The sequence below is a fragment of the Embiotoca jacksoni genome, unplaced genomic scaffold (genome assembly GCF_022577435.1).
Source record: "Embiotoca jacksoni isolate LCO1_2020_lvr unplaced genomic scaffold, fEmbJac1.0.p SCAF_5, whole genome shotgun sequence".
In the NCBI taxonomy this organism is placed as follows: Eukaryota; Metazoa; Chordata; class Actinopteri; family Embiotocidae; genus Embiotoca; species Embiotoca jacksoni.
The window spans coordinates 14,321,606-14,340,484 of record NW_027185403.1 but is presented as its reverse complement, the minus strand read 5'-3'; the positions used below and the strand labels follow the sequence as shown (position 1 = coordinate 14,340,484).

Below are 18,879 nucleotides of genomic sequence, written 5' to 3'. Positions count from 1 at the left end.
TTGTTGATTGTGAATATATTTTACGATCTAGATGAAATTATAGCTATGGATTTACTGTGGCCTTTAAAGGGCAGTGACAGGGGATAAATGGTCATATTGTAGGAAAAGAAAATCTCAGAAATTAGAGTTTTGCACATGGCTCAAAATGTTGTTTTCACAAGGAGTTATTGTTTCCCTTTTTGCATTTGGCATTTTATTGCTCCATGTGCTGAAGTAGGACAGAAAGAGCAGCGATGGGAGTGTCACTGGCAGTCGTGTGGCATCCTGCAAGTTCAGTGTGCAAGGCTCACCATAATTATGTGCTATTGCATATGAGGTGAGAAAACCAGCAAAATATTTTTTCTGCTTTGCAGAAACATTTACCTTCATCACATTTATGTATTAACATTTGTAAATCTGTGAAAGATTCTGCAAATGTCAACTGTCTTTGCAAGAAAAACAAGGTCATCAGTCATTTCAGCAGGTGTCCCAAAATGACATACTGTGTTTACTTTCACATGACAAAGCCTTCTAGCAGCCGTTGTAAATTTAAAAGTAGAAAAGGAGGAAGTAGGATGACATTTTTATTATAGAGTAACACTCCAATATCCTCCCTACAAATTACTGTCAACTCTTTTCTACGATGCTACAATGCTAAGTTAAAGTTTGGTAAGGTTTTAGCACCAAAACATTTTGGGAAAAATCGTGATTTGAGTTTAAATGACTATTTGATTAAGGGTAGGGGACCTTCATTGTCATGGTTACAGTAAGAAACATTTTGTTAGGCTCAGGGAAAAAACAAGTCCAACAATTTTTGAAGGCATTCATCCTCTGTATGAATATGAAGAGGGAGGGTATGTTTCCCTCCGCACTCTCTGATTTGAGTGAGTCACATTATCAAAGCATGATTATGCAAGCAAGGTCCTTTGTGGTTCTTTGATTAAAACATGGGCACCAAGCATATGACCACACAAAATTCCATGCTCATCTACACACGAAACTAGTGAGTTGTGACTCAGTATTCTTCATTGTGATCTAGTTTATGGAGTGATTGAATAAAACAAATATACAATTTTGTGAAAAATAAGGACCGTCATTATACTACTACCAAGGAGGTTGCATCATCAGGACGGTTTGTGTGTCCGTCTGCAGGATTAAGGAAAAACTACCAGCCTAATTTTAATGAAACTTGGTGTAAGGGTGGAGCCCGGGCCAACGAAGAACCCCTTAAACTTTGGAGCAGATCCCAATCACGGCTTTCATTAACGTTGCGAGATAGGGAATTTGGCCGACTAAATCCCATACATCTTAGAATCCAGAAACATACGCCGTTCTAACAATACATTGACTCCATATCACAAACCACATCCACAGGTACCAGGAATCCTCTGCTTACTGTATTAAGTCTGAGCAAATACATGTGCATCCCAGTCATTGTGGAGCAGTCAGGGACATTGGCTTCATAGTGGAGAACCAGAGCAGCTGACATGAGGCTTCAGCTGGGGAGAAGTCAAAACAATTTCTGTTCAATTAGGTTCAAATGAAAATTATTTTATTCCGACTGCAATAGAAAAAGAAAAAAAAAGTAAATTTGGGTTGTGTTTAGCCTCAAAGTATTAAAAGAATGATAAAGATGTGTGTCATCGGCATAACAAGAGATACTAAAAAAATTATTTCACCAGGACTTGGAGAGCAGTAATGGACCAGGAACTGTCTCGTGTGGCACAATATCGTTGTATATTGATGGGCCAGAAACAAAACAGGATGCAGAATAGTCAGTCGGAAAGATGAGACATAAACCGCTCATTTACAGCTCCAGGTAAACCCACCCAAGAATGCAATTTGTGACGGGAAGAAAGAGCGTCCTCAGTTAAATATAAAAATCAAATACAAATTCATGCTTTCCAGCATCTCTTTTCATACACAAATTTCTTTAGAATTAGTGACAGGAACAGACAATTGGGGAAAAGACATGATTCTGAGTAAAGTGTTGGCTGTAACTCAACATCCTGAACTCCAAAGAGACGAGCACAGCAAAGCGTGATGTGACAATAAAATGTTTTCCAAGAAACGGTTTGTAGTGAAAATTTCATGTTGCTTGCCACAGCTGTCACTAATGAGAGTCCTGCATCAGCTCATTATGTCACCCTGTACATCCTCATCACCAATCAGTCCTACAATTTACATTAGGAAGTTGTTTTTTTTTGCATGTGGCTTTTGCATTCTTAATTTCAGAAATGTGTTTTTTACACTTGCTCAGCATTTTAAACTGGTTTTGGGTACTACATTTGCGAATCAGGATTACGCTGAGCTTTCATTAGCATGTGTAATTAGTAATTAATCATTCTTACATTTTTCCATTGAAGAGTAGAACATTTTCAATAATAAAGGTCATTAGATGACTAAATTGTATTATGGCACAATAAATGTAGAGACTGCTGTTCCTCCTGCAGAAGAGGTGAACGTTCAAGGCTTTTATCAATGTGAAATAATGAAACAAATGAAAGATCGATGAAAAAAATCACTAAGAATTATCAACTCTCTTCTTTTTGATCTGCAAAAGAAATAAAGGCAAAGTGATTGGAAGGAGGGGGTGGATGATGAGTAAAATGTCTTATTGAGTTTCATTAAGAAACACTAGCATTAACAATATGGAGATGAGAAGGTAGCGCTAAAGAAAAAACCAGGCCATGGCCAGTTGGTATTACCGTCATGATTTTTGAGACTTTGCTTTTGACAGTCTTTGCTGTCTGCCAACAAATCATTTCACCTGAGTTTTTTTTTTTTTTAAATTATGATCTTTTTTTTAAAAAAGTTTTATGTTGTAAAAAAGAAACAAACATCAGAGTTTGATGCCTGCCAGTTCTGCTTTGTCTTCTTTAGGCATTCTTTGAGTTTCTTTTATTTCCTTTCGCTCTTTGGAGGTTAGCAACGATCCTAACAGTCGGGGTGGTTTATAGTGATTTTACAATTAAAAAAAAATATAACAAAAATGACAGATTTCAACGTCATTACAGAACTAGCTATAAGCAGCACAGCGTTGAAGAACTTTGCTTTTTTGGTACTTGAAACAAACTCATCTGATTCTTAAAGCAAGTAGATCTGTAAATCATCTGATATGTCACATACAGTCAAGGACAGCTCAGACTGTGGGGGTTTGTTTGGGATTTTATCAAAGACTCATTTGTTAGAATTAATTATTCCTGTTATGCAACTCAGACACTAATAGTTGAAAGATAATGTCAATTTACCCAAGCTCACAAGTTGAATCATGTGGGGAAAAAAGCTACATAAAACAAAGCTGAATACCCTGAAGGTTTTTGTTGCCACATAGACACTCAATCATTAAACAAAGTTTTAAAAGAAAAGTTACGTAATTCCTGAGTCCCCCCCCCCTTTCTATATCCTGCTGAAAAAAGGTATTACTTTCCTTAAAGCCTGGTTTTAAAGTGTCCTGGGAGGACTTATGCTACTCTGCACTATAGTGGCAAAGAAAAAACTGCTGTTGCGGTTTCATTTCTACAGAGGCCTTTTTTATGCTTCACATTGAGGCTGCATGGCATGTTCTTTGCAATGTCTTCATCTTATAGCCCATATTGTAAGAAGAAGCCACATAAATATCCAGCAATGTGAAATACATTTGTTTTCTGAGAAAACATTTGACATTGACATTCTGAGAATCTTAACCTGACAAATACAGTTGACTTTTTTTTTTATTTTTCATCAAATCTATAATTACATAAGGCTTTCATCATACAAAAAAAGCATGCTTTATAAAGCATTACAGATTAAAAAAGAACTGCACAAGATAACTGTCAAATCTCTGCACTTTCAGGGTAAACAGACACACTGCACATCATTCAAGCATTTTCAGGATGTAAGAACAAGGATTCAAATTCAAAAACAATATAGTTTATGAGTAAAAACCTTCTATTATTCACAAAAATCTGTTTTTTTAATTAACTTGTTAATTTTTGTCATATCTTTTAAAAAAAAAAAAAAAAAAAAAAAAAAAAAAGTGTTTTCTGAATTAACAGGCTATTTAAATTACTAGAAAATATCAGAAAATCAGACTGTCAAGAACTGGTAGCATGTTTTGATTGATAACTCGTAGAAAATGAGACTTATATTTGTAACATCACAACAGAAACAGATGTGTGGTTATTTTATATGTGACTTCTTCTTGCACGATCCCCCGAAGGAGCTGCAGAAGGAGATCATATGATTGGCTAAAGATCCTCCACAAGATCTGTATCATCTAGCAGCCTGTGGAGAACAACAAACATGGAACTACAAATTCAACAGTCACACAGAGAAACGCCTGTTAAAGCACGTTTCGTTTTTTGATGCAAACAAACAGATTAAAATAACTTGAGCTAAACTTGAATAAGCATGATTGGATGAAAGGTTTTTGTGACGTATTAACCAATTGTTCAATCATATTGACAGAACTGTCCCGCCAGGGGCGAGTCATAAACAGACTAACTGTTTAAAATCAGAATATATTTTACATTATAATGACAACGTGCATGAGAAGGCACAGGCAGAGCATGTTATTTCTATGGTTTATGACGGAAGGAACACCCTCAAAGCCATGGTGTTGAATATTTTGTAATGGCTGTGGGATAACATGTTATTTTTTTATTCATATCTTTTCTTCTGTGTGAAATTATTATGAATATTTCATCGGGCTCGGCCTGAGCTGAATCCGAACAAAAAGCTTCCTGATGGCGAGTAGTGCCACACAGTTCAAACACAACGCATTCACTATACACGCTATATGTGAAGAGCCTGTTATTTACAAATGAAAAAGACCACGACAGAGAAATACAACTGTATACTCGCGTATAGCCAGAGGAAACAAGCAAATAAGGCTTTACACCACTGGGAATCTCCCCCACCAAAAACACCAATGTATGACACTGAACCATACTCGGCTCATCTGGTCCTTTCCAACTGTGTTCATCATGTCTGAAGCTTCTGAACACAGCACTTTGTACCCTCTTCACTGCACGATTCATTTTTTTTTGTATCCATATTTATAATTTTACAATTAATAACTCCCTCTATAGTAATCAATATTGAAAAAAACAAAAACATTTAAAACATGGCAAAATAGACATCAAACAAAAATGGGAAAATACCATTCATACAACATTCAAAACACATGTAAAAAAAAAAGTAGAGGTAGAAATAAATGCTTGAATCCAAAATGCTGCACAAAGGTAAATATTGACATTAATTGTTGCTGCTCTGTATTTGACCAAACAGTATTTGAGATCAAACATTGATTTACAATTTTTGGTTTCTGTGGACATCCATACTGGGTGTGCAAGGAAGGAAACACACCCTGAGACACTTGCAGCTGAAAGTCAGAACTTTACATTACATTACATTTAGCTGACGCTTTTATCCAAAGTGACCTACAATAAGTGCATTTCAACCATGAGGGTACAAATTCAGAACAAGATAACAATACAATGAACAACAACACATTAAATCAGTCAATTCAGATTTTATGTCATGGATTGCACAGACAACAAAATGAAAAATATTGCAATGTAAAAATTATAATTGCCTTGAATACATGCGCAAGAAAAATTGACATTTATTCTTTATGAAGCATAAAAAAGTATCATAAATGCAGGAGATCCAGTTATGTAGAATAATCCAAGTCTCTGGTAGCTCACTGTAAACTGGCTACATTACAAACCGATGCATTTTCTTTAACACCAAGAAAAACGACAAAAAAAAAAAAAAAAAAGCTACCTCAAGTCAAAGAAGATGGCGCTGTGCCACTGGCAGCCTTTGCACCAGCTTAAAAGTATTCTCCCCTGAGGGTTGGATAAAGCCGCTTTGATCTAAACCCAGACGCTTCCGTAAAATGTAGAGCACATTTCCTTGAATGCTGCCCATTCATTCTGTGGCAGAGAGGAGAGTGGTCCCTGAAACACACAGACTTTCTTCAAATTTCATTGATTTCTCTTATCAAGCTGGATGAGTCTAAATGTTGCCCATGAGATCACTTCTTTCACTTGATTCTTTGTTGCAGGTATATTTTAAAACAACCAAAACTCAGAGGGGTAACAAAATGTTACAACTATCACCTGTAGCATCTAGTTTACAACACTTGTACCAATCATCAAGTGTAGATTGAATTTAAGAGGTGAATAGTTATCGGATATATTGTTCCATGTTGATCAGGTTGCTGCACAGCTGTCATCTCACACTCTGACTCAACCTCTCTGCTCTGTGGTTGTCTCTGTGCCTGCTGAGCACTGAAGAATTAATAGTCACATCAATGACAGAAAAAGCAGAAGTCTCACCTTTCCGCAAGTGTTTTCGTATCTTCTTCACCTCATTGTAGAGGTCTCATTACCGCCCCCTGAGGCAGAAGGCCCACAGAGGTCTGATGACACCTGAAGGGGTAGTGACCTTATTGCACCACAAGGAGCAACGATGACCTACAACACCTGGAAGTAAAATCTGATCTGATCCATCCTGAGGTGATCGGATCACAAGTGGTCAGCTAAAAGTACAAAGTAAAGGATTAATTGTGATCCAATCTGCTCAAACCACATTCAGAGGTGGATTGGGACGCATGTGGCCACATTCTTTTAGCAGTGTGTACGCAATGCGTACATCTGCTGAATAAACAGAAATAAATTAAATAAATGCAGATCTCGGGGCCACATTCCTGTGTTTGTATCCGACCCGGTGCCGACACATTACATCAAATTACAAGACTGTTTGGACATATACAAACTTTGAATATATCATAAATTTCTTATAGTGCATTAAGATGAGGCTCTAGTGAGCAAAGACATGTCATTGTTTCATATACTTGTTGCTTCAGCTGCTCTCTCTGCTCTCATCTCTGAATGTGTTCATGTGCGTATGTACTTGTACATTTTCAAGATGTACATGTTTATTTGCACAGAGTGGTGAAGCGAGATCCGATTACAAGTGGACACTCCAGATGCATTTGGGTTGCATGGTAATTTCAGGACTGAACTACCGTACTCAGAGCCAGCCACTTGTGATGAGATCAGCGAGGATGGATTGTTGATGCCAGGTGTGCCTTCCCTCGATGAGCCCTTTCTGGAGGAGGAGGTTTGAGTTATTCTCCCTCATGTCTCTCATGAACAAAGAGAGGCTGTAGCTGAGACCCATATAAAGCAGCTTATTTAACAAGATGTTGTGATCAACAGAATCAAAAGCCTTACTTCAAGTGATTCAAGAATGTCATACACATCAGCTGCAGCACTCACTGTACTATGAGTCAGTCTAAAAGACTCAGAGCTACAGATGAAGACATCATGATGCACCAGGAAGTCACATAGCTGCGAGGCAACAAGTGATTCAAGGATTTTGGACATAAAGAACAGCTTGATATACTGTCGGATGACAGTTGTTTAGGTCACGAGGGTCACCACCTTTATGTAATGGAAGCACTGGATCTTCCATACGGCGAGGGGAATTTGCCTTAAAAGTGTGCAGGATTTAGTGGCATGCATCACTGGGGGTTGCAGACTGTTACCAACTGAACACCTGAACTGTTAATCTTGTAAAGTCACCTGTGTCACATTCAGTCTCTTTTCCTCCTGTCACGTTTTCTTCTTCTTCATTAAAAACATAATTTAAAAAAAACATTAGCAAAGGCCCCGGAGCTTCCATTGAGATGTTTATCTTATCATTACAAAAAAAAAAATTAAAAAATCACATGACATCTATGCCATGTGACACTATTAACTGAACCAAACAGGGCAGGGTACTGTTTCGTTTCTGTTGCTCTGTGTTTTCTCTCTGGATCGGAGCTTAGCTGTGACAACAAACTTTTAAACTACTTCAGTCGAATGTGCAGCGCACACAAATGATATCCAACACCAACAATTTACCATATCTGCACCAAAAAAAAAAAAAAATCACATGATGGGCATCTGTCAACTGCAGGAAGTCAGACACAGTGCACTCATTACATACTAATTTTATTGAAGTCTCTTTATATCCCAAAGAGACTCGGTAGTAACTTCTTTGCCATTTCAGTTCAATTTTTTTTTTTTAAATTTCAGCCTCTGGCATAACAGATTATTGAATTAAAGATGTTCTCAGAAAAGTTAGTTAAGCACTCTTATGTTTTATGTCTCATTTGAAAGCAGCTTGTGTCTCTTGACTGTCACTTCCACCATCCATAGTGGATGTACGGACACAAAGCGTAGGGTTTTTTCAGGTCAGGGTCTCTCGAGGCGATAGAAAATGATCTGTTGTGGCCACAACAATTTATTTCAATTTATTTAAGTGTAGTTGGGGGTGATACAGCACACAGTGAACGGGATTCTAGTGTCAAGGGAAAAAAAACAAGTTTATTGACTGCGAGTTGGAGATAAAAATCATATTTTTAAGGTTCACTTTTCAAATGCATCTTTGAGACTCACTGATTAAACATCCACCTCACCAGGAACAGTTAACCCCTGTGGGCTGTTCGGGTCTGCCGGTGTTTAGTCAATGAAAAAGGGCTGGAGAGTTATTTTTTTTAACCAGGAACTCATTAACCTTGGGTGGTTTTCTTTGAAGGACATATTTTGATTGAGTACGTAAGGTCCTCTTCATTTCTTACACAGCTATGGTGAAACACATCTGACAGATTAACACTTTAATTTATGAACATGGTAAAAAACGTGTACCTTGTTGACAGCTGCCTCCCAGATGGCACTAACGAAGGCATGGCCAGTGGAAGAGTTTTTGCAGGTTTTGGTTGTGCTGAAAGGAAATAACTTTTTTTTTAACTGTGCAATGTTTGCTAAAGTGATTAATCACCAGATTAATGTTAAGATGGAGGTTTGTGTCACGTTAACTAAGTGCAATACCCTGATAAGCATCTTACCTCTGCTGTTGTGTCTCCCTTCCAAGGTGTTCAGGCCAAAAGTGTCCCCAAGGAGCATGAACACCATTTAAAGGTTCCAGGAGGCAGCAAATGTTTGATTAAGGAGGAGGTGAAGCATGTATTGAAATTCAAACTTCAGATGATGGTCTTGAATTTAATGCTTGAAACGGTTTTGAATAAAGTTATTAATTTAGAGTGAAATGTGTTACTCTATGTAATTCTATGTACGTAATCTGTTTGTTGGTAGTCAGTGGGTTTTGTGGGTCAGGCTAACCTGCTGGATGGGTTCGGGGGTTGGTCAATGGGTTGTTGGGATTCGAGGAACTCATGCCACTTGTGGACAACATTATTTTTGATACTTTGTCATGTTCTTGCAGCATGCTTACAAACACTACATTGATCTGCTCCTCAGCTCTGCCTCAAGTCTCTTGCTTTGCTGCAGCAGCTACTTTTATAAGCACCATTTATATTTGTTGAAAATAAAGATTCATTGCACCATATCTTGTTGGAAATTGATTTTGTTTTCAAATATTAGATTTAGTCACGTGAAACAAATTTTGCTGGTTTTGATTCATCCAGTAGCCAGTAAATGGAGGTAAAGTTAAAACGAATGACCATTAATTCTGTCTATATTGCTTCTAATTGAGAATAATGAAGTGTTATTCAGTGTTTTACATAAATTCTTCCTGCTGTTTTGTTTGCTATCCTTCATAATGTTGTGCCCCACAACATCCACCCCGATCTTTGAACACTGGGTGAATACATTTGAAGTCTGACCAAAAAAAAAAAAAAAAAAAGACTCTTCCTCTTTACCTGAATGACAGCAGGTCAATACTCTGAGAAACTAAAGTGCTAATGCTCCTCTAAAATAATTTAATGTCAAAGCTAATTATACTCTTGACTCTAAAGAGTTCTCATCAGGACTGATGAGAGAAATGGAAAGGAGGATGCTCAGGCACCTTCTGACCTGCTGTGAAAATTCTGTGCAGTAAAATTTATCTTTCTAATTCAACATCATTGTATTTATTTACAACGTATTTGATAGTTAAGTTTTCTTCTAAAAGACAGACAAACATCTAACTTGAGATGTCTTTTAAACCTTTCATAAATAGTTCCAGTCTGAAGTAAAACCAGATGAATTCAAACAGACTATCTGACACTGTGAACAACTGAGCCTTGAAATAGTTTAAATTTGTTAAAGAAAGAAGTCAAATTCAGCCTTTTTAAGAAGCAGCGGTTTGCCATACAGATGGTGTGTGGATCACTTTAATATTGACCAATAAAAAAAAAAAAGTTTTTATTGACCGAAACACGCCAGAGGTCATTTAAATTTGCTTTCATTGCCACTGAAAATACAGCCAATCTCCCCTTTCCATGTGCTGATCGCCTTGTGTGTTAGCTGTTTGTGACTGCATTGTGTTGCATCTGTTTTTACTCCCCATCAGCCCACAGCACTGTTGGGTTTTATGTGCTCTGTTCCAGCTTTTATGAACCTTCTCAGGCCAGAGCTGCGGTGCAGGTTATCTCAATCATGAGGACTAAGGTGGTTACAATGAAGTAGTGCAGGACTCTATCATCAAAAATGAATTCATCCATATTTAATATATATATTTTAAGAGGCCATTAAGTATACTTGATTAAGACCTACATGTGTTTTTATTTAGACTCTGAAACTTGCAATACAAACCTACATACTTCATGAAGCTTTTGTAACCAGAATAATTTAATCTGGGATCTTAATTATTATGTTTTGGAACTATGTTATTGTCCCCTTAAGTAAGGTCGACAGGTTGTCACATAGCCGTTTTCCTCTGTGCACAGAAAAGTGCTAGGAGAGTCAATCTTTTCCTGAATATACAATCTGTGTTACTCCATGCACAGAGATCGATAGAAGTGATCATCCATCTCTTAATAGAGGGTCTTTGTTTTCCCGTCGTCTGTGTTTCGGTATGGTAGGCGTTGTGGGCAGGAAAACATGAATCAGATTCCGCTAAAGAAAAGTTAACAGCTTTAAATTGAATGTTGAACGACGAGCCATTGAAGAGCTGCAGGTTCGCCAACAGATACTTAGAACTTTGAATTTCTTTTTTTTTTTTTTTTTTTATATTTTCTTCATTGGAACCAGAGGTACCGTCCGTCCGTCCACCGTCCTGCCTGCCACCACTCACCCCAGCTTCATTCATCTCACCGTCTACCTTCACCTGAGAGAATCTTCATCTCAGCTGGACATCACAATTCACCTGGAGTCCATTTCGCTGGACAATGTTTGTGCACAGGGGGGGGGGGGGGGGGCGGTAGGACATTTGAGAACTCAACTCTTTCTTTTATACTTTTTTTCAATTTCATTTATTCCCGAGATCTCAGAGGTTTTTGATTTTCACATTACCCGCTTGGACACTTTTTGATGTGTGGAATTGTCAATTTGTTGTAGTATTGGTTATTATATTGTGTTCTAATTAAACCTGTTGTTGTAAGCGTAATTCGGGGTGGATAGTTCTTGTCTGTGCAGCAGTCAGACGAGTGACAGATTAACCAGTCTCCTCATCGAACCTGGATTAGATTAGATAATTCCCCTCTTTTCTGTCTATTCTGCGCTGCCTCTAAAGCAACATCTGCAGGGGGTTTACACTGTCATTTAGTCATCATTTTTTCCTCACTGGATCCAGGTTTGGGTTTTACTGAGCGCTCCTGCTCTTTCCCAGCCCCGTGCTTCTTCACATTCACACAGGTGCACACCTCCACACGCGGGACTTGACCAGGGCAAGCTCTGTCCTCCGCTGTCGACCACCGAGCAGATGGGAGGTGAGACCTTATTAACCCAGCCTCGTATCAGTGCTCACAGTGGCAGCAGTCATAGGAAAGAAACAAGCACTGTTCGGGTTTGGAGATTCATAGCAGCCGCTGGCCCACTTCAAGCGTTTAGTAATTTCAGCCCACAGCAGTGTATCCGGAGAAGACAGTGAATCTCGTCTTTGTCTCCGGGTTTAAGTAATCTGCTACTGCATACAATGATATTTGTGTCTATTTTACGTGTACTTTTTCTACTTTAGCTTTAAATAACCAAAATATGAGCGCCTTCTAAGAAACAGATAATCACATGATATCATCTGGAGCTCTGTGTTTCCACTCACAAGAGCAAACGTATTAAAATGTATTCAAATAAAAAGCAGGAGACATGCTGCGGTGGGAAAATGTGCTAGATTCATGTCCATTAGTGTTTAAAGGGAAGGACAGATCAGAACAAATACTGATTTGATCTACTGCACTTATGTGAAGTTAATTGGTGTCCAAAGCATCCTCACTTTACTTTATAAAACGCCTTCATGAAACTTTTTCTGTTTACAAAATTATGACATTTGTAGGGAAAATGAAGGCGAAAGGGAACTAATTGGAATGAATTGGAGTGGGATTTAACATTTCATTCCTCTGAATCTCTTCATGGTAATGTTTTATATCCTCCTTGATTCACCATTATAGATTTCCTTCACTGAGAAAGCAGCATGAATCTTCCCAAGACATGGATGAACACACCACTTGCTGGGCTGTCATTGGTCCTGACTTTCAATTTGAAAAATAAAAATCCATATTTTATTAATCAAAATCAGTTTCTTTTCTTACAGCCGTGTAATCCAAACCAGGCTCTCAAAAGTTTCATGAGCGTCACAAAAAAAGGTGTTGGACAAATTACAATTTTGACATTATGACAGAGCAAGAGGGGGGGGGGGGGGATCAGGGAAACACATGATTATTTTTAGTCTGAGGAAGTCCATCCTGTATATTGAGATATTTGACAGAATAAGGAGTAGATAAAGGAAAGGAAAATTTGTATTCATTAATATCTTTACAAAATTTCATGCTAATCCATTTACCAGCAGTGGAGAATTATGCAACACTAAATAAATATAAACAGAACAAATTAGTTCTTGGTCTGAAACCTTTGTTCAATAACACTTGAACAAAACAAGTGACTTCTGACACAGAAAACTCAATGAAAATCCTCCATTTAAATGATGGGGACATCTCTTATCTTTTATTGCACTGAATCTGGAATTACACCGTAAAAATATTGGATTTGCAATTCAGCATGTTTTTGACTTGTAAATAGAATCTGCACAGAGAGATGACACCAATTAGCCGACACTTGCATCTATCTTTGGAGAAAGGATGGATGGAGGAGGATCGAGATGATAAAATAAAAATGGGTGATAAGAAATTAATTTCAGAGCTCAGTTTAAAGAGCTCAGTGAGGCATGGCTGTGTGTAGTGGACCAGAGAGAAAGGACAGAAGTATGAAGATAGATAGATAGACAGAAGGACAGACAATAAATATGAAAAAATAATAAATGATCTATTTATCTGTACAAACAGAATAAATAGAAGATAAAATATCGAACAGAAGCATGGCATCGAATGAACAAATAGCACATGAAGCCAGCATGAGGAAAGCTTAACGACATATTCTCGCTGACCTTTGGTAAGATCAGAGCCCTCTCCGCTGCACTGCTTCAAACTCTGGATCAGCTTCTGTCCTCAAAAGCTGCTCATGGTCATGTCAAAAGAAAGCTCTAAAGAAATTCACATCCTTGATTTAAAAAAAAAAAAAAAAGTTACAAAGCGGTCTTTAACACATATTCAGCATTAAAACACTTTATTAGTAGTGTTAGCCAGCTGAAACTAACTTGGAGGAAACAAAAAAAAGAATGTTTGGTTTAAAGATCCTCTGTAAAATGTATGCTGCAAGTGAAATGCCAAAGGGAACACAAATCTTTTTGGGTAAAAGTAATTGAAAAAGTGGCTCAAAAGTGGCCACAGGTGTCTGCAGTCCTTTCGATTTGTTTCTATTTCATCTTAGTGCCTAAAACTCTTTAAAGGAACACGAAAAAGGTAGCCTGACTGCAGCCTTGTTGATTCTTTCAGTTTGCTGGCAGTTTAACATGCAGCAGAAGCCTTTGACATCTCTGTATTTTTCACACCACAGGATGAACGTTAATTTATATAGAATATGAATGTGAATATGGGAATCCCTTACATTCAAAACTGTATCAAGATGCATCATTGAATGTTTGTTTACTCTCCTCTTTATTTCCATTTGTTGTCAAGAGTTGTTGCCAGTTTAAAGTGCCTTCTTTTCATTTGCTTGTTATTCCACAACACAGCGAATGATGTTTGAAGGGAGGGAACTAGTGTCCGCTGAGGCTCGCTCCGTGTTTGGTGAAGCCACAGCAGATCTGTGCGCAGGATAAACAGTCAGATCAGAGTTGGCTCCCTGAAGACAAACATGTCCTGGAGGGCATGTTGTGGCTCTTGTAGTTAAGCCTTGATCGGATTCTGCGTTTTCACGTTTGAAACCATCTAATTCCTGCTCGGGGAATCCACGCCTGGTCCAATTCAAAGGAGAGGAGACGCGCGTCTGGAGGGAGCGCAAGCTTGCCGCCCAAGTTTGGCGAACAGACATCGGCTTTAATCACAACCACACCGACGCGGTTAGTAAGAGGACCTGAAGATGAATCACACGGACATATTCTGCATAAACAACCGAACACACAACTTTTCTGATCAGTCATGTCATAACTCAACTGCCCCACCTTACAGTCACATCGACATCACCACTTTCATGCACATACTCCCTTCGATTTACGGCATCCTGTGCTCTGTTGGAGTTATAGCCAACGGACTGGTTATCTATGCGGTGGCAGCATGCAAGAAGAAAATGGTATCAGACATCTACGTGCTCAATTTGGCAATAGCCGACATGCTGTTCTTGCTTGTGATGCCCTTCAACATTCACCAGCTGGTCAGAGACAGGCAGTGGGTGTTCGGGAACTTTATGTGTAAAGCGGTTGTGGTGGTGGATGTCAGCAACCAGTTTACGACAGTGGGGATTGTTACTGTATTGTGCATTGACCGGTAAGTGTTAAATCAAGTCCTCTCGTAGATTTGGTGTCAGTCAAGGAAAATTGATTATTCCTTTAGACAGCGTTGAAAAATGACATATAAAAATATGTGAAAGTAGGATAAAATCATCAACAACAACCTGAAAATTTGTTTGGAAAAGCAGTTAAATTTACCTTTTAACCTAGTGTCTTTAAATATGCCTTTATTTGGAAAATGTTATTACATATTTTTAATTTAAAGAAATCCAGGCTCATTCATCCATAATTCATAGATTACCAGCCTCCCTGGATGTAAGTGTAAGTGCCTCCTTTTTAAAAGGGGCAATCACTACACAGTCCATCTAAACATGTACCACCAGAGTGGGGTAATCATTTGTGGAACAAAGCCATGAAGACACAATGTTCCCTGTATAATGTAATACTTTTGTGCCATGTTTGTGATCTGAATACATTCAGGACAATTAAATGTGTACTTTACACCAGCTGATAAACATTTCCCTTCTGAGGTAACATCTGGATCAGGAGCTAAATTGCTGCACACATCTAATGCATTTCTATAGGGTCATGAGACCAGCCAATTGTGCTCTGGGTGAGCACTGCTTCCTGTTCAGAAAACGTCTTTAAAGGCTTCATAATATTCAGTGTAGTGGACCTATTACTTTTATTGTTTCCATTTTCATCTTGTCATAACAATTCACCTCTAATTACGAAGGCCAACAGCAGAAATTACTGAGAAAGGATGAAACAGCCCTTTTAAAAATTAAACTGCATTCATCTCCTTCAAAACAAGTAATTGTAGGTTGTAATCTCATGTCAACAGGCGTTAACACTAATAACACTGATAACCTGTGAATAAAAAACTAGCTGTCTGACAATTATAGGTGTGAGAAAACACAAAAGGCTAAATGATTATAGTGTTTAACGCCTTGCACAAGGCTGAATAAATGTTTGTTTTTGTGATTACATGAAACCACTGTGATGAGAGTTTGCTGTTTAATAGCTCTGTGTGCTGCAAAATCAATAATTTATTTGCAGGTTTTTTTTTTTGTTTTTTTTTTTTTTTATCAGTTTAGGAACACAAAGGGTGATCACACTGAAAAGTTGAATATCAATACTGGCAAGTTACTCCTATTGAAACGTCATCTGCTCATTAGCCACTCGAGATCTTTTTTTCACATTTCAATCTGACATGATAGTGCTTTTCTCTGTATCTCCCCATTTGCACCAACAAAGAGGCCGTTGTGTCCGATAAGAGGAAAGTTATTTCCACTTCCCCTGCTTTATCTCAGGGTGCTGTGTAATTTAGTTTCATGGGAGTTTTGTGGATATCAACATGATCCTGCTAAACACAAGTGTGCAAACACTTGCTGAAGAGCACCCTTACATGTCAAATGTGTTTATATGCTTGAGGTGTCTAAACCAGTATATTAGAAACAGATACTTTTGGCTGCTGTTATGCTGCTTTTTTTTACACTACAGAGATCATTTGTCTGTAGGAACCTAAAAGGTCGCAGCGACACTGATGAATATCGAGCATAAAACATTTTGTGGAGTCTGAGGCTCACTGGTGGTCTGACAGTGTGAGATGTACGTTTTTGGTCATTTGAATATTTAACTTGGCTGATCTGAGGCTACACATAAGTAAATCACAGGTTGGGTCTGCACTTACTGATTCAATTGTCACACTAATAGTAAAGTTAAGCCACTTTAACTGAGGAGCTCTTGTCATTGATCAGAATGATAAACTAGTGATAGATAGGATAATTGAATATTAGCAGGAGGTTTCAGAGAGAATTGTAGGAATTGTTGGTGTGTCTACGCCTGTTTAATGTCAAAAGACATGTCATGCACAAACACAGTGACATTAAACATGTGGACAGCGACGGAAATATGTAATTTGCTCCACTTTAACAACAGTCTGGGTAAATTACGACAAAGGGATTATTATTTCCCTTCTCCTCAATGTGAAGGAGAAGTAAACAGAAATATGTTTATACTTGCCTGCTCAGTCACCTTGTCTAAATTATGCTAATTTGTTGCTGCATTCATCAACTACTGAGAGCTTAAGTATCTCTGACATGGTACTTGATTTCTTCATTCCCTCCTTGCCTGATTTGATTTTCTGAGCTTGTTCCAGACCAGAAAATGACCTCTTAAAGCAAAACTAATGTTTTGTACATGCACTTCTGTTTTTATCAAGTGCATCAGACAAGACAAGCTTTAAAAAAAAAGTGAATTCGTCCTTCTAGGTACATAGCGATTGTCCATCCCAGCTCAGAGAGGAGGACCGTGCAGTGGACCATCATCATCAACATGCTGGTGTGGCTGGGCAGCTTCCTCCTCACCGTGCCGGTCATGATGTACGCCAAAGTCGTACGCAGGCAGCAAATGGAGGTGTGCATGATGTACCTGGACGGTCCTGAAGACATGTACTGGTACACGCTCTACCAGTCCATCCTGGGCTTCATCATCCCTCTCATCATCATCAGCACCTTCTACTCGCTCACCCTCTACCACGTCTTCAGCTCCATCCGGCGGGTCAAACGGAAGCAGTCGGTGTGGGCGAAAAGAGCCACCAAGATGGTCTTGATGGTCATCGCCGTGTTCCTGATCTGCTGGTCACCCTACCACGTCATCCAGGTGATCAACCTGAGCAACAACACGCCCACGATTGCTTTCGTCTACGCCTACAACATCAGCATCTGCCTCAGTTACTCCCACAGCTGCATCAACCCGCTCATGCTGCTCATCTTCGCTCAGAACTACCGCGAGCGTCTCTGCCACAGGAACGTGCTCCACAGCTCTCAGCACTCATCCAAAGTCACGGTGGTCAAAACCGATGGGTCCAGCATGAACAATGACCGCCCTACTGTCATTTAATCAAAAACAGAACTCTTTGTAAATACACATGTAAATGTTGTGCTGCTCACCCCAGAATGAAGTTGCTCAAATATTCTCAAGCTTTTTCAAAGAAGTAACTGACTCCACTTGAAAAGTGGGCCTGAAGCATGAGCAGCAAAATCAACAAGTACAGAAAAAAAAGTCAAATGCAGTGTCATGATGGTTAGTGATGACACTGAAGCGCAGCTTGTGGGCTCTATCGTGGGTGAAACATCAGTGTGTTGAAATGTGATATTCAGGATTCTTTCAGGAGGCGGGAATTAGAGCATTAATTCAACTTCCCCACTGGAAACTTAATTCCACTAAAAAGCTGTACAAGATGTTTGGTGGATAGTTTCAGCATGAGATGTCTTCAATCTGAACGCATGAACTGCAGCAAGACGATTGTCAGTGCTACTCTCTGATGAGGAACTCAACATAAAGGCTCATGATTTGTAACAAGTGGCTTTAATAAGGGTTAGTACATGTTCACTAATGCTTCATAGATCAGTCATGAGCAGTTGTGTTTATCCTTTCTATCCTGTAATAAAGCAGTTATAAATGTTTGTAATAAAATGTATTACGTCTTCAATTATTAGAGATGATCAGATTTCAAAGTGTTCTGGGGGAACTGCTTTTACTACAATAGGTATAAAACTATGGTTGGCCCCACAGATCTCTGAGCATTGTCCATAGTATACCCCAGGTCGGGAGACGATAAAGGATGTTTGATTTAGGCGTCCAGGGATTGCGTCCATTTTTACGCCAAGTGAGGGGATAGCTCAAGAGTGAAGGACATCTTCAGCAGACACGAGTACACGGATGGGGGATTCAACTGAAATTACCATTCGATGGTCAGCTTCAAGAAGCCGAAACTGGCCGGGGGTTAAATCCTGCGTAGGAATTATGTATGAATCGAAACCAAGGTCTACGTAGTCTGTATACTCATAGCTTCAATACCATTGGTGCCCTATAGCCTTAATCGTGAGGTGGGGGTCATTAATTTCGTCTATAAGATAAAGAATTCGGAGTGAGGGGAGGGCAATGAGAATAAGAATAATCGCTGGCAGAAGCGTTCAGATAATTTCAATCTCTTGAGAGTCAAGAATAAACTTATTGGTAAGTGTGGTGGTTACATTGCAAATGTTCTCATGGTCTTCCCACGTTTCATTCAGCCAACATGTCTGCAGTTATTAAAAGTAGCGCGCTATTAATTACGACTTCTAAAGGTCAAGTCTGCAA

The 18,879-nt window shown here is 38.8% G+C and overlaps 1 protein-coding gene across 1 annotated transcript; it reads left to right on the top strand.

The window, feature by feature from the left end:
- The first annotated feature begins 14,106 nt into the window (after window positions 1–14,106).
- mchr2b (melanin concentrating hormone receptor 2b) lies at window positions 14,107–18,235 on the top strand. Its single transcript, XM_069171630.1, has 2 exons — window positions 14,107–14,770; window positions 17,007–18,235. Exons 1-2 carry the CDS (start codon window positions 14,367–14,369, stop codon window positions 17,635–17,637), a joined length of 1,035 nt encoding a protein of 344 aa, XP_069027731.1. The 5' UTR covers window positions 14,107–14,366; the 3' UTR covers window positions 17,638–18,235.
- Window positions 18,236–18,879: the final 644 nt, after the last annotated feature.